The 16,317-nt window shown below is 38.7% G+C and overlaps 1 protein-coding gene across 2 annotated transcripts in view; it reads right to left on the minus strand.

Annotated features, from left to right (window-relative positions):
* Window positions 1-16,317, minus strand: part of nhsl2 (NHS-like 2) — a 221,653-nt gene that overhangs the window by 92,468 nt on the left and 112,868 nt on the right. The window contains exon 1 of one of the 2 annotated variants that reach the window (XM_038293135.1): window positions 14,101-14,540. The exons of the other annotated variant lie outside the window; for it this stretch is intronic. Within the exon in view, the coding sequence (XP_038149063.1) occupies window positions 14,101-14,179 (79 nt within the window). The 5' untranslated portion in view covers window positions 14,180-14,540. Of the gene's footprint in view, window positions 1-14,100; window positions 14,541-16,317 lie in introns of those variants that run through there. 2 annotated transcript variants of the gene reach the window in all.

Here is a 16,317-nt window from a genome sequence, read left to right on the forward strand (position 1 = left end):
ATGTTTTGGGTGTACTATTCCTTTAAGGCTGCAATCCAGCACTGACCACAGATCAGTAATGGAAGAAAATAATGAATGTGTTGTGCTCATTGAAGTTGTTTTTAGGTTAAAAGGTCAGTTTATAATGCCAATGTCTCTTGTCACTACACGATCTGTACCATCAACTCATTTGCACATGTGCAACCAGATATACATCAAGTTGCCCTCGCAAAAATAGAAAGCGTACTAAATCATAATGCGTTAAAGGCTGATCATGTATTTCTTGAGAAAATAAATGCCTTAAAATCCTTTCTGTTTTCCCTGATCTGCACCGGAAATGATATCCTATGCTACTTCCGGGAGCTAACTTCTTCGGCTTTGAATATAAACATGCTACATACTGCTGTTTTTGAGCGTTATTTTTTCCTTTTGTGCTAACCTTATGGTATATAGTACATTATTAAAAGAAAGAAACGTCTAAAATGCAGATAGACATGGTTTAATCATATTTTGTGGGACTACTCTGAGCATGTCCCATTATGACGTCAGACAAGCAGTTTAACGCAGAAAATGTAAAAAGCATCAAATTCCCTTAGAAAAGTCATAAAGATGTAGTAGTATTCTTTAGTGACCTACGGATAGAAATAATTTGTCATAATCTTGGCACCATAGGCTGACTTTACTCCTTTCTCACTTATCTGTTTGCTCCACCCTACGCTGATTATCTCTCATTAGATCCACCTGTTCCTGCTGCTATTTATGCCGCCGGTTCCAAGCCATTGGTGCCAGATTATTTGAGCTTCAAGCAAGACTAATTCTATCGTTCCTGCATGTGTTTTTTTCTGCCTGCTTCTGTACCCGGACCTCTGAGTCTTGGCTGCCACTGTTCTGCTCTGTTTTGCCTGTCCTTAGTTACCAGGCTGTTACCTGGATTCTGACTGTTGTCGAACTTGGACCAGTCTTCTGACCACTGCTTGGATTACCCTCCTGGATCCTTCGATTCCTCTTCATACACCGGCTGCTGCAAGATGCTGCTCCTCTTCTCACATGCATCACTGGTTCCAGCTCAGTAACAAACAACGGAGTTCCGCTCCTCTGGACTACACTCCTTCTTCTGGGCACAGACTGAACTTTGCCAGGGTTTCCAGTGAGAACGCCGCAGCAGACGAGCAGCCGCATGCTACCTTCAATAAACACTGTTTAATATATCACTGTCTGTCTCGCCTGAATTCTGGGTCCCATGTTCTGAGCTTTCTGACATAAGCACTTTTAGTATCATCATTACATCATTTAAGGTGACCTGGATGAATGTCTGCTTGTACATGTGCAAAGGAGCCGATGGTGCAGATCGGGTATTGACATTGCTTCCAGCCATGTTTACACCCATAATGGGAACATCCAGGAAGACGCCGAAATAGAAACAGCTCATCAGTCATGTGAAGTAAAGGTTTGCTACGTCAGAACTGTTCAGGAAAACTGTATCCATCTTCCATTTTGCTCATTAACCCTGATTCGGAAAAGCCAAAAACCACCTAAAGCAAGCGTAAAAACTTGTTTTGTGAATTTAAGGGGGTTTATTCGAATGTTGCGATTTCCATTAAGCTTTTCTGATGCGATACTTCAAAATCCCCAATAGAAAAAGCTGATGAAGATGCACCTAATGTCAGCTTTTTATTGTCACATTAGGTAGAACAGAGGAGTAACAAAAACCTTATACATCTTTACAGAGTTTAAGATTTTGTAATCCACATCCAAGTTTGGAATATAAATATTAATAAATTAATGTTATAGAAACTAAATAAGTATGCATAAAATCAATCAAGTGTTTTACATACGGTTAAATCACCAATACCTCAATGCCTACTATTTTCAAACCCACTATAAAATTGTTTTTACATCTTAATGATAAATATCTATTCTCAATTAGACTGAGGATAACAGCTCTCTCAGTTTTAACGATAATAGTTTTCTTAATATATCAGCCTTTTAATTATTTTTTTATGACAGGAGGAGTGTGTACAATTCATCCTGATAAGAATTTGTTTAGCAGTGCCTAAACCATGGGGGAAAGAACAAAAAGAAATGCTACCCCACAAAAAAGGCTCTAAAATACCTTTTACTGGTATGTTACTTATGCTTAACTTAAACTCTTGTGTTTTTTCCTTCGTGCACATAAACACTGACCACCTTCCAGCGAGGTTCACAGAGAGAACAACAATAAAGCCCTCATAAAATATTAGACCGAGAAATGCAGCCAATATTAAGGATAACATTCCTAAGCTTTGCTTATCTTAATTTAACATTTCGCTGTAACCCTACAGCAACTTTTCTACGTTTCCTTTAAAGCATTCCTGAAGTCTCTTACCCGGCCTGCTCCATAAAAAGTCCATGTTTGAGCTTCTAGATCCCAACTCTGAGCAGGAGGCTTAGATCCATGTAAGAAGAGAGAAAAAGACGAGTGAGGCCGCTAAAGTAAACCCAGTGACTCATTCAGGCCTGGGCTGCAAGACTATCAGCAGGGAAGTATGAGAGAGGCAAGGACGAAGCAGCAGGAGAGGCGGGAAAAAGATCCGGTGGAGGACGGGGACAGCTCGTTTTCACTACTGGTGTGAGCAGAGAAAGGGAGGAAACTCTTGGTGCCGGCTGCTGAGCTTCACCTTTTTTTCCCTCTCTCCCTCTCCATATCCTTTCCTCTTCTTGTTTCCTTACAGCTCTAGTAAGGACACATCAAAAATGTTTAAAAATGTATTAAAAAACAACAACTGGTGATTAAACTAAGTGCTCAGCAAGTTATTCATAATGAATATAATTTCCTATCATTATAAAAGCAAGCATGCATCAGGTGGACATTCCTTATTTTATTCCTAATCAAGGTATTCTCACTGCACTTTTGGTTTGTAGAGACAAAGTAACACTTCTTCAGTGTTTTGTGAAGGTTCTCAGTCATCCAGGTCATAGTCATTCCAAAAAAGTAAAAAAACTAGACTTTGTTTTCAAGTTTGAAGACGTTTTGGCTTCCATCCAGGAAGCTTTTTCAGTTCAAAACGTCAGAAATAGTTACATTTCAGGCAGTCGTTTTGGTTCTTTGTTAGCCTGCAATACCCGACGCCTGTCTATGTCTCTGAAAGGGGGTCATTAGAGGGAATTGTTGGCCTGGCTGAACAGGCGAGGTGTCTATTCCCTTGCATAGCGGGAAGGAATCAACTCTATCGCTGCATTTTTTAAACTTTTCTGGTATGCTGGGAAATGTTTAGCACAGCAGGAAAGAAATGAATGTAATTACAGTAGAAACGGTAATCCAAGGGTAGAAGCTGCATTTACACGTCAGCAATAAAAAAAGGCTATCTTGTTCATTACCTCTGATGTCTTTGAAAGTCTTGAGTTTTCTGGACTTACATCAAAAACCCGACGCTAATTCTTCATAGCGTAGAACCCTTTTCTGCACAGGCATGACACCACCTTATCACCTCATCCTATAGCAGCTCTATATGGTCTAGATCTCGGGACTGAGAAGGTGATAACAGGATGGACATGATCAGCATCAATGGTCAGGTAGGAGAGCATCGCCTTACCATTACACTCCCACCACCATTCACAATATTATTAAAATATTTTAGGCCATATCTGACTCTACGGTGTAAATATTGCTAATTGTTTTGAAACATATTTTATTTAAAGTTTCTTTCCTGCTTTCCTGCTATAAGGTTCTTATCCAATGTTGCTCTGAATGCCTCAGTTATAACAAGTTTTGTTTGAGGATACTGCTGCCTTTCTATCGTCCCAACCCAGCCAGCCCTTCACCTCTGATATCGATAAGAAAATTTAGTCCAAATAATTGCTGCTCACTGGATTTTCTCTTTCCACACACAGTCGTCTTTAACTCCAAGAGACAGTCGTGCATGAGGATTCCAACAGATTAAATCTTCCTGAAACACTATGATCAGCCTTATGACCCCAACGTCCATTCAGCACCAGCATATTAACGCTGGAAATGTTGGAAACCTCTGAATACGTCTAGTTTGCTCCCTTTTTTTTTATCGTGACATTTGTCGCCAGCCTTGTTCTTTTCCTTCCTTACCTCGACTTCCTGAAAACAACAGAGGTGACAAGGGGACTGGAAATCAGCCACTCTCTCTATGCCAACTCCAAATCAATCTGACAATACCAGTTAATAACATTTGCTATCAGAAAGCAATCAGTATCTGGTTTCTGTCACAATGTCACTCGACACTCCACTGCACCCAAACCAGAGCTGCACAGTTACCATTTCGTCTGCGGCTGCAACTCACTGGTTCCAAGGAAACTGGGTTTGAAGCACAGCCATGCAGAACAATAACAGTTGCAGAGGGGAACAGAAGCTCAGCAGTTGGTAGTGTTTTAATCAAGGAAGGTTAAGGTTAAAGTTGTCGCAGTATAACAATAAAACTGGATATTTGACCAGAATGAAATGTGTTTCTCCTTGAAGTTTGTTACCATCTCTGCTTTTAATGCTGCCATTCGACAAAAAGGATGTCTTCCTGTGCAGCAAACCCTTTTAAAGAAAGGAGCGACTCAGACATGCCAAAAAAGGAGTAACATGCATACCAGCAAAGTAGGTTCCTGATTATTCTGCACGGGTCCACACTCCATGGTCGGTTTGTATCTACAGTTATTATTATGATCATACTGCACTTATTCTACGATCTACATCGGCCTTTTCTAATATTTGTACACTCTTTTGAACTGTGTATACATAACTATACAGTACAATCTCCCTCATATCTTTAATATTTATGCCTTCTGGTACCTGTGATATTACATTTCTCTATTACTTTCCAGCAATACACCTAATATATTCCAACTGAAGATAAAACACATATTTCTTTTCTATTTTGTATGTTCTTGATCCTTGATCCATCCAACATTTCTTGTAACTTGTATAATAACATCTGTTGCTGGTAAATAAGAAAATAAGACAGACTGATTAAATAAAAAAAAAGAAATCAGATGTAGTTAGATTTGGAAAATAAATGCTTATTTGTTTATAATCTTTAAGAATCTTTAAATTAACAAGAACCTTTGTGACTTATGACATTAGCCCTTAAAAACATTGCTATGAATGATAGCCCTATTAGAGATACAGCAAGACTTGTGCGACTTGTAGCTCTGATTGCAACATTTCTGACCTGACACAGTCTGTAGAGCTAAGGTTTGCACTTTTTAACCTGGTGCTACATATTATTTAAGTACTTTGTCTCCAAATTAAGAACATCAAAACAAAGACAAAGATAGATTTTCCTTTCCTTTCCACTTCCCCAGCTGCTAGTTCAGTAGGAAGCACGTAAAGAGCTAAGTACAGATTCAATTTTTTGAAAAAATGCAAACTAATATTTTGCTAATGGATCATATTTGAACCATTTATTTAGGATTTAAAGTGTTTTGATCACCATACACAGTCAATTTACCAATAGAAGTGACCTTTCTAAGCAGAGTCTCTAATAACTGGGTGATTTAAATAGTAAGGATGGGCAGTTATCGATTGAGCTGATGTGTAATTGAGTTTGGAAGAGGTTTGAAATTGATTTTATTGATCATAAACATGGTCAATGATTGTGTTTGTCTGGGCTGCAAAAACCCTCCTGCATGATGCTGCAATTAATGAAACCAGTTCCCTCAGAGGAAAAGAGATACTGGCGTTACAGTCCCTATGCAAATCTTAGGAGAGCAGAAAGGACACCTGGCATGCAGTTGCTATCGGATGGCTGATTGGGATTAATATGAATGCTGGAGAAACTTTAAATAAAAGAGAATAAAACTGGATGTATTCTCTCTGGCAGCGCAGAGCTTGCATGTAGATAAAGCAGTGTACCTCACCCCACCAGCAGCTGGTATTTCTCACCGCTTACCACCCGGTATTTTGGGCTGGGATCTGTTTTCAAGTTCTAAAAACAGATTGTCATGCAACATCTCTCAGAATGACGTCGGTGGTTGTAAAAAATGTCAGGATGCTGTTAGACTCAACTATCTTCCACTAATTCCACTGATTGCTCTCACATCACAACTCCATCTGTCTCCTTTAGCCACTAATTCTCCCCCCATTTGTGTTCATCACATTTATAAGTGTACATCTTTAAAGTCTGTTTCAGGGGTTTCTGTGGGTCATTAAAAAAAATTAAAAGTCGTTAAATTATAATTTTTTTTAAATTAAGGCCTGAATTGGCATTCAAATTATTTAAAGTAGATCACTGTGTGTCAGGTTTCTGTTATGTTTTTCTTTTAAGTGTTCAGTCTTGCTTTACTCCTTGTTTTCTAGTGTTAGTGGTTTTATTTTTATTTTGCTGTGTTCTTTGTTTTTTTCCAGTTACTGTCCTAGCCTGGGTTCTGTTATGTTTTCTTTTGAGTGTTTAGTTTCCTTTTCTCCATGTTTTATAGTCCTAGTAATTTAATTAACATTTTGTTGTTATTTCCAGTCTTCCAGGTTTCTATTTGTTGCTCTCTGCTGCCCTCTTATGTTCTCCTTCTTCCCTAGCTCTTTCCCTCTCTTGTTCTGTGCACACCTGTTCCCAGTTTCCTCATTAGCCCCCTCTTTGTCTCAGTCTCCTTTAAAAGACCTCTCTCTTCAGTTCCCCTCTGCTGGGTCCTCGTCAAACACTGCCTAACTTCGTCAAACACTGCCTAACTTCGTCAAACACTGCCTAACTTTGTGAAACTTCCTCCAACTCCATCTTCCTGAGTCTTCCTCGTTGTGACAGTTATTCCCCTGATGTCTCCATGGTTTCTGGTTTGTTTTGACTCCTGGTTTCATGTTAGTTTGGACTTTGTTTTCATTATTGGATTTTTGGATAACCTGCCTTTGTTTTCAGTTTCCCTTTCATTAAATCTAAAGAAATTCACATCTGCCTTCCTGCCTCTGCTTTTGGGTCAACAATCCATAACCAAATCCTGACACTGTGGCCTTTAAAATCTTTATTTTTTTTAAAAATTAATCAGATATATCATATCGCAATATATTTGCACAGAACTACTTCCGTTTGATCGTAAAGCTGTATGTTGAATGGGAATGGGAAAATGCTAATTTCAATAAAAGTGGTTGAAAAACAAGGAATTCGGGACATGGTTGCAGTCTATCGACGGTAGAGATAACAAATGCATATATGTATAATGCCGTGTATATATGAGAGTCATGGGTACCTGTTGATGGCATTAAAACTATTTCTAAGAGCATTAAAAGAGCATTAAAATCCTGTATTAACCCTGTGTTTGTTGTCTAAATTAGCATTGGTATCCACTGTTTACATCTCTGACGTTATATCAATTCCAATAACAAATAGCCTAAATAGTTCATCCAAAAACCAATTCTTCACATATTTTTCTAAACAATGACCAAAGTGAGTCGTTAACCTGCAATCCGCTCTTTACAGTAAATGGGATTGCTTTCTAGTCAATGAGTCGATGCAATCAGCTGGTTTTCCTTAGAAAGCTTTGAACCAACCTTACCGTATGATCTGGTTAAATTGTCTCTATAAAGTGCCTTGAGATGACATATAGGCGATATAGATATAACCTGAACTGAATTTTGTTTATAGAATAAGTTAATGCAATCAACAGGGCTAATTACATACAATCAGCATTATAAACTGAATATTGGTTTTGATAAGATTATATTTTGGAACATGTATTAAACTTATTTTTTAAATGAAAGTGAAGTTGTAATGATTGGCCTAATTTTTCCAATCAGGTTCAATGTAAAATCTCAGACACAAACTATTATTCCCCTTTATCATTTTATTATGCAATAAACCAGTGGCCACTAAAAATCTTGGGGTGGCACACTGAAACTAAAAGCCATAATTTCAGGTTTTGAATCTACTATTGTGGTGAACAGGCCTTTAGAAATCATAAAGACTTATGTAAACACTTGCTAATATCTTGGTTTGTTGTGTGATTTTTAATCTTATGTCGCTGGCTGTGCATAATGGGATGAAATGCAGAGTTGTTTTTGACAGCCATCTTAGATTTAGTTTTAGTCATCAGGAAGAAAACTGTTAGTTTTAGTCACATTTTGGTCATTATGATATGTGATCGTTTTAGTCGGTTTTAGTTAACTAAAACTTAAAAAGGTTTAAGTCTAGTTTTATGTTGCAAAAAAAATTAACCATTACAATTTTGAATAACAACCAGAATGACAGCTGTTGCCTAGATACTACAGTTGCTGGGTATAGAATGCTGTCATGCAGTTTATCCTTGCTGTTGGGCGGAATAGTTTGATTTGTAGAATTCATATAAACGTTTTTATGAATTAATGCCCTACTTTGTAAAGAAAAAAGTCTCACAAAAGTTGTGAAAATAGCAGATCTAGTTCAACACATCATATTGGTTACTATAGCAGACAGACAAGCAGACAAAATGTACAATAAAGGAATGGTTTTAGACATACCATTCAAAAGCAAACACTTCCTGATGTACTATGAATTATGCATTACACAGAGATCAATAAAATCTTCATTAATCCAACAAAGCAAAGAACAAAAACATTCTTCTTTCTACTTTGGCAATTTCGGCTTTATTTCTGAGAATTTGCCCCTTTGTTACCGCTGCTCAGGGGTCAAAGTAGATTTAAACTCACAGGGATTTGATATAAAAAAAATACAGAGAGAACCTACATAAATGCCTTGTAATGCCATGGCAATCCAGACCTAAATTCAATATGCTAACTAAAATGTTGACATATTTAAGGAAAACAGAGAAAATGTTTTAATGACAATACAAGGAAACATTTACCTCATATTTAAGTAGATGAAAACAAGAACAATGACAGAGCAATATTCAAAGATCTATGTACTTTTTCATCTTTATCTAAAAATAAACAGTATGCAATGAAATATTTTATTTGGGTATAATTTAGGGATTTAGTATTGCTTCTTGTAAGCTGGAAGAAATAAAATCTTGATAGTTAGACACAGGGTTTTTTACGCCTGGAAGAGGATGATCAGCCACATTAAGCAGCAATGAAAGACCACCTCTGTTCTGCCCCTGGTGGCCCCACTGCAATAAATGCCAAACATACTTCCAAGTCAAATCTCTGATCACAACCACAAATAGCAGTAAGAACAATTGCAAAGACTTTATAATGTTGAACACTTTAACAGTTAGTAGGACTGGCCTGATAGGATCTGACTCACCCAATCAGTTTGGTAAAGTTTAGGTTTGTGGTGATAGAAGATAAATGACTCTTTCCTGACATGTACACATCATCTAATGCTTGTTATAGGGACCTAGTAGCAATCTAACAGCAGTGTAAGTTGTCTAGGGTCCTCGTCACTGCAAGAGGTAGACTGATCATTAGGGTCTTCATCTGTGTGTTTTATTAGCCAAGAAAGCAGGAAGAATAAGCAACGCAGAAAGAAGTAGTCTGCCCTTTGCAACACAAAAGTATAGCAAAGTATATCCACACACAGCAGAGTGTGACACACCCACCGAACTGCCAAAACATCAGCAAGCAGTGCGCACACTCGCTGCGTCTCTGCTGCTAATGAATGAACAATCCGAAAGCGTTCACACATGTAACGCGCTGTCTGGTGGCAGAGCGCCGACCGGCAATCAGCTGACCTGCTTTAGCACCTGTACGGTTACCATGGCAACAGCAGACCCTCAGCAGCACACGTTCCCACGGTTCTGTTTTTTTCCCCCATCTCTTCCCATTCCTCCCCCTTTTTACCATTTCTAATTCCCCTTTCTCCCTGCAGCGTTTTGTTTTTTTTTTTTTTTCCTCCATCAGCTTCTCCATATTCTGTGTCTGTCACAAGTCGCTGCCCCTCATCTTCTTTATCTCCATGTCTAAATCCTTTTCTCTCATCCTCCATCACTGTTTTGCTGCAGGATGCTGAACATGACATCATCTATCCGTTTGAAAATATCTGAATGAACACCTTCAGGGTGAGCATGTATAGACCCTCATGTCTACTTGAGGTATTTTAAGAATGACTGGATTCAGAAACAGTGAACTGCTAGAAGGTTGTAAGAGAAGTTGATGTGTAAGAGAAAAGCAGGACATAGATAGGTAAGGACACACACACATTCTACATTTCAAAGCTTGTACATCGTTACTTCAGGGCTGTGCTCCAGCCAACCGGTTAACTCCAAGCTTACGTCATCTATTCAGAGCTATCCTGTTTTCAGCAGCAGATTCTGACATTAAAGGACCCTTTAGTTTGATGTTTCTGTTAGGAAGCCTTCACTGCTTTAACAAACTTTTCCCTTTAATGTAAGAGGATTTAATTCTGACCTTTGGTTGAGAATATGTTTCTATTCATTGTCTAAACTCAACAGCTTTTATGAAACCAGTAAGATCAGAAAACGGGTTGCAAAGGGTAAGGTTTGTAAAAAATCCTGATGTCAAGTATAGTGGAAAAAACAGAACTGTAAAGCCTTGTAAGGCATATGTGCAGTAGGATTGGGTGCCTTTTTAAACTAGAATTCATACGTTATTTGAGTTTCCATTAGAGTACCACCCACTAGTGGCATGGCACGGAAATTACAATGTTTTAAATGTTTTTTTGTAATGTTGTGTATATGGAGATCATAATCTAAACATTGTAAATGTGTAAGAACGCAAAAAACAAGGACATGTTCAATGGATGGTTGTGATGTACCAGAGCCGTTATTAATAGCTTTCTGGGCTTTCTTAAGTTTTTCACTCATTTTGAGTCCATTTATTTCATTTGACTTGACAATTAAAAAAAAGTAAGAGAAGCAGACAAGTGGAGGTTTTCTTTTAGAGCAAGTATCAGTAAGGGGATTAGATCCGAGTGAGTGGGGAGGAATGAAACTTTCACAACTTAATTTTCTTAACATTTCAGGTTAGGGTTGTTGCTCACCATAGATACGAAGAAGGTAGATCACACATTAACAGACATGTTATTGCAATTGATCCTTGGAATGCTGGCATTTGAAGCAGCTAGAATGTTCATTGTGGATAAGAGGAAAGACATTCTGTATCCCTGGAATGATTTATGGATTTTTCCTGTATAAAATTAAATGCTCAGATGGCTTGCCATAAACAAGGAACTGAGCAGACAGACAGCCAGACTAAGATCACACATATTTGTCTAAATCATTCATCCCTACCTTTGGTTTGCCTCTTATTTGTTTTGCTAATCCAAAGCCTTATCAATTAAAAGCAAACGATCTGACATTCTCAAGCAGACCACTTCATGGGTCCAAGTGAAGCACACTATTAGATGACAAAAGGCACCTTTGGTTCAGTGGAAGGAATCTGAAAGTCAAAATCTATTTTCCAATATCCTCCTGTCACATGCCGGTGTACCCTTGGGTAAGACCCTTAATCCAGAGTTGCCTATTTATATTCATTGTAGCTGTACTGTAGAGCTCTTAGTACACTCAGTATGGCAAGAAAACAACTATAAAGTCAATCCGTTTGTTATATATCAGAGGAAAAAGCTCATGACTAAAAGCTCTGTTAAAGCAGTGACGTTCAGGGAGAGAACTTTGTTTATGCTCTCTAGAAAAAGTCATTATAGGCAAGAGGAAGGTTAGACGATAAATTGGTCGCCAGTCCATCACAAGGCAACAAACAGGACAAAAACACATGCACAAGCAAACACACTCTTACCTAAAGAACATTTAAAGAAACCAATTAAGAAGAGTCTCACTATTAAGCTGCAGATGTAATGTTCAGGTTTTGGTTTAAAAAAATATTGCTACCATAAGGATGGAGAGCCCTACTGCTGTCAACATTATTTTCTCAACTTTTAGCTGTAGTACGATATCAGCATCTCTCACAAAAGACCCAAACTGGTGATGCATTCAAATAATATACTTGTGTTTTGGCATAGTGAAGGCTATAGTAAAACATTATCTAGATCACCTCAAGTTGGCTTGCAAATTGATTGAATAACACACTGGCGGCTTTCATAGCTGGTTTACTAAGAGGTATTATTCTCTAGTGACTAAAAAGTCACTAAACAAGGAAGCTGGTTATACACTTCATGTGTCACCAGTTCACACTTTGTATCCAGTGCAATTTTCAGCTGGTTGGATTTAGTTTCACTCCAACAGAACCAACAGAAAAGAAGGATTTATGGCTTACTAAGAGTTACTAATATATTGAGCAGCACAGTTTCCTCAAATCCTGCAGAGCAAAGACGGCTAGGGCTGTAACTCCCTATAAAGATTGATTTATATTGACGCACAGCTAAAAACTGCCCATATGTTTGCAGATAAAACAACAAAAATGTGTCATTTTTACAGATCTGGCTGAGAGTTAAAATAATCACTATAATTCTAATAGTGTCTTTCAGAGACACTGCATGCAAATCTCATTTCACACAAAACCTGTCAGGGTTAGTGTTTCAACGTGGGTGCTAAGCGAGCATCTGCAGGGGGTGCTACCTTTAGACTATCAACCAAACTATCTATGCTCTTAATATGCTGTTATCCTTTAAGGTGTCAGTAGCAACACAAGGCAGACATCAGTAAAATGATTTTTTATCATGCTGCTTTGCTTATACTGTGCTTTACAGAAGGATCCTTTTTTTATTATCAATTTTCAGTCTAATGATTTAATATCAGTTTCTGTAACCCATTGTTCCTCAGAATAAGATGCATATTTCCAAGTATGTTTAAAACATCAGTTTTTACCCAACAAAGGAGAGGTGCTTTTATTTCCTTCTGAACCCACAATCCTTCATTTACCAAAACAAGAACCCCAGTTTCGCCTCTCTTCCTCCTCTCTACCTTCGCCATGGCACTACACCGCCATAAATCATGCGGTCTCATCTGTAATGCAGCACCGGGTCAGAGTGATGTGGCAGTATCCTGCTCTCTGAGAGGAGCAAATGAGCTGCAAATGCCAATTTGAGTCAAGGTCAAATGAATGGTTCACATACATAGTGCATGCGTGCATTCTCAAGGCGACGTGTTCATACTTGGAGCCGAAGCGGTGTGTATCGATGTGCTTCTCTATCGATTACACATTACGCTGTATACTTGTCTTTTTTCAACACTTTCCTCCTGTTAGTCCTTCATCATGCCTTACTATCAAGCTCTCAAAAGAATATCCTAACCACCGTTTTCCTCTAATTCTTCCCTCTCTCCTTGTCCACCACTGTCAAATAAAGCCCTCACTGTTAAGAGATAATTAAAGATTGTGTCCAGCTGTGCAGGATGGGCCATCTCAAACACACACAAGCGTATTCGTACACTTTCCCAAGCATAAATGACCCTTCATGATGTGGCAGTTGAACGAAGCATGTGTGAAACCTTAGGATTCACAAGCCAGGTCTTATACACATACACACACACTTATAGAGCCAGCTTTGCAGCAATAGTGAATCTGAAGAGTACCTATTACCCACTCTCACACATCATTTCACAGTCTGGTCACACGCCAAGAGGAAAACGACCAACTTGGTCTGTTCAAACCTGGCAACCGAGATGAAGCAAAGCCTGCATGGCAGTGGCAAATAGAAAGACAATGTCCTTTAGCTTAATCATGGATAGATATAGAATGACAGTGAGCTAAATGCTTGAAACAAGAGCAAACCACCACATAGAAATAGATTTGGGGAAAAAAACAATCAAGTATGGTCCTTTTAAATGGCTAGACAACGGGATTAGAAGACATACATCCCTAATAATTGTCTCATACCGCTCCATATGCAGATGCTGGATGAATTGAGGCTTTCCAGTGCAAATGCATGAATGGAAGGAGTGATCTATAATGAGCAGATGCTGAAATGGGTGGAACTGAAGACTCGAATACGGTAAAAATTAGACTGATACAACAAGAGTGGTAGCCACTGTTTGCATCAGCAGATGAAAACAGACGACAACTTGATGCAAACAAAGAGGGGAGTGATGGAGAGAAGCAGGTGCTTTGAACTAATAGGAGAAAAACACACTAAGACAATCTGAATGAAAGAGAAAATGCAATGTCTGATCCTGTATGGTAAAATAACATCAGTTTGAGTTAATGAGTGCCATTGGATTGGAAGTGTAGCTATAAATCGTAAACAAGGCATTTATGGAGCAGTTTTTGCAGGTTAAAAATTTAAAAATGACATAAAGTCAAGTGTTTAAATAGATAGCAACTCCAAAAAGAGGCCAAAATATATAGAGTACCTGTTGCAGATTTTGGTCTGTGTCTTCCTTTGGGCCGTCTTTGGGAATTGCCCATACTATTTTTCCTGTCCCAGAACATCACCGCTTCATGCCACCGACACACAGACACGTAAAGACTGGTTGACTGACTGACAGGCAGAGAGGCTTGACGGTCTGCTTGCGTCTCTTGAGAAAGACGAGCCCTGGTCGAAGCCGCGTGTGAATGAGAAGGACGTTGGAGAGACTCACAGCATCACAGAAGACCTCAGAGTGTGTGACAGCGCGTGGTCTGTGATGAGTGTGTGAGCCCGGCGGGTGACTGCAGATGAGCTACGTCTGCGTGTGTGTGAGAGAGAGCTCGGCTGCTACGTGAGCTGTTGACAAAGCGGGATGCATGCCGGTGAGAGCGTAAACGGTAGCGTGGAAGGATGCCTGTGTGTGAGGAGACGATAGAGCGGGATTGTGCTTGTTTCTGGAGGAGACGTTCTGATGTTTGCAGGTGAGAATATGAAAACGTGTGTGTGTGTGAGAGAGAGAGAGACTGGGAGAGAAAAGGGAAGCATGTGAGTTGATTAGTTTCCAGCCAGTCAAATTCAGCCACTGCTGTTCAATTCATAAAGAGAAAAGGGTGAAGGCAGCCAATCAGGAGCACAGGAAGAGAGCTGAGGAGATGGGCAGCAGAGTGAAGACGGTAGAGTGGGAAATAGAAAAACAGTATGGAAAGAAAGAATTAATAATGCAGAGAAGGTGTGTGAAGCTAATCTGTAGTTAGGCAAAGGACATAGCCTTAATGCTTTGTCTGTTTTGCCCTTTAGTACGATCATTAAAGAAATTATAATTTTAGAGAGAGATTAGTGGCAAATGGACATGATTTATACTGCACTTTTCTAGTCCTAGTGACCACTCAAAGCACTTTATAGCCACATTCACCCAATTGCTCTTGCCAATGCACTGATACGGAGAATAAATGTGGCTAAGATTGATCCTAAAGCCCTGCTGTAACAAAGCTTGTGCAAACAAATATCACATGTGCAATAAGTGGGTATTTTGAAGGCAATCTACTAAAGCTGAATGTGCAAATAATTGAAGACTGCACTGTTCGAATGAGGTGTGCATGTTGCTACCTTGACACAAAGAGCAGGTATAGTGTGGAGAGGACGCAGGTTGAGGAGATGTAAAATGACCTGCTGTGTTTGTGTGAGATAAAAAAAGAAAGGTAATCAGGATCTATGAGGCTATAAGATAATCCAAAAAAAGCAACATAGAAAAGTTGAAAGCCCTCTAGCTTTTTCCTCAAAAGGTCACGATCGTTCAAGGTCATTTATTTAGCAAAGATATATGAGCTATCCAGAAACTGAGCAGACAGACATTTATGAATAGGGAATGTTTTGTTATTTTTTTTTTATTTTATGAAAGTTGATTTTAACATGTCTAGTCAAATTAAAATGAAGGACAGAAAACAGTTGGGTACAGCAACTGTACAACAACAAAATAGTAAAGACTTGTTTTGTATTCTCAATGTAGAACTATATATTAAGGATAGTGACCATTTGTAAGAGAAAACAAGTCTTTCCATTGGTCACTATTCTTATGGTATAACTTGAAGAACAAGAAAAGCTGCATTTTGTCCTTTGTCATCACCACAGCTACGTAAAGGACATGATAGCGAAACAGAGAGAGAAGCTGCTCGACCTGACCGCAAAGAGACGGCAATGGAATTATCCATCTACACATTAAAATGAGGTGTTACAAAGAGATCTCTTCCAAAAATAGCATTGCTCCATAGATATTATCCCTCTTCTGTTTTAACTTGACAGTCCAAATGTGTTGACAAGTGCACAGAAGCTCCACCTGTATGTTGTTGTAGCTACATGCCTTTTTCTCGTTACAATTAATGCAGACATTTTTTGCATATAAGTTTGCATCTGAATTTTAAACATGCACAATATAGATGCATAGATGTAACTTGCAGCCACATTCTCTTTCATGTTTAATAAATCCCATTTTCATGTAAATGTCCACCTCCTGTTATTTGTTAAGTTGTGATGATCAGCACACGCTCTGTTTTGAGGGCCTAGTTGTTCAAACAGGCTCCTGAGTTTTGAAAACGGTTTAAAAATGCCAGACTTAGACAGAAAACTGAGGGTATTTCTACCTGGATAATAGGAGATTAGTAATATTCTTCATTAGGTTATGAGGCAATAATATAGCATGCTTTTATCTTTTCTTCAATCGGCT

The sequence above is a fragment of the Cyprinodon tularosa genome, unplaced genomic scaffold (genome assembly GCF_016077235.1).
Source record: "Cyprinodon tularosa strain WSP-4 unplaced genomic scaffold, ASM1607723v1 ctg321, whole genome shotgun sequence".
Lineage (NCBI taxonomy): Eukaryota > Metazoa > Chordata > Actinopteri > Cyprinodontiformes > Cyprinodontidae > Cyprinodon > Cyprinodon tularosa.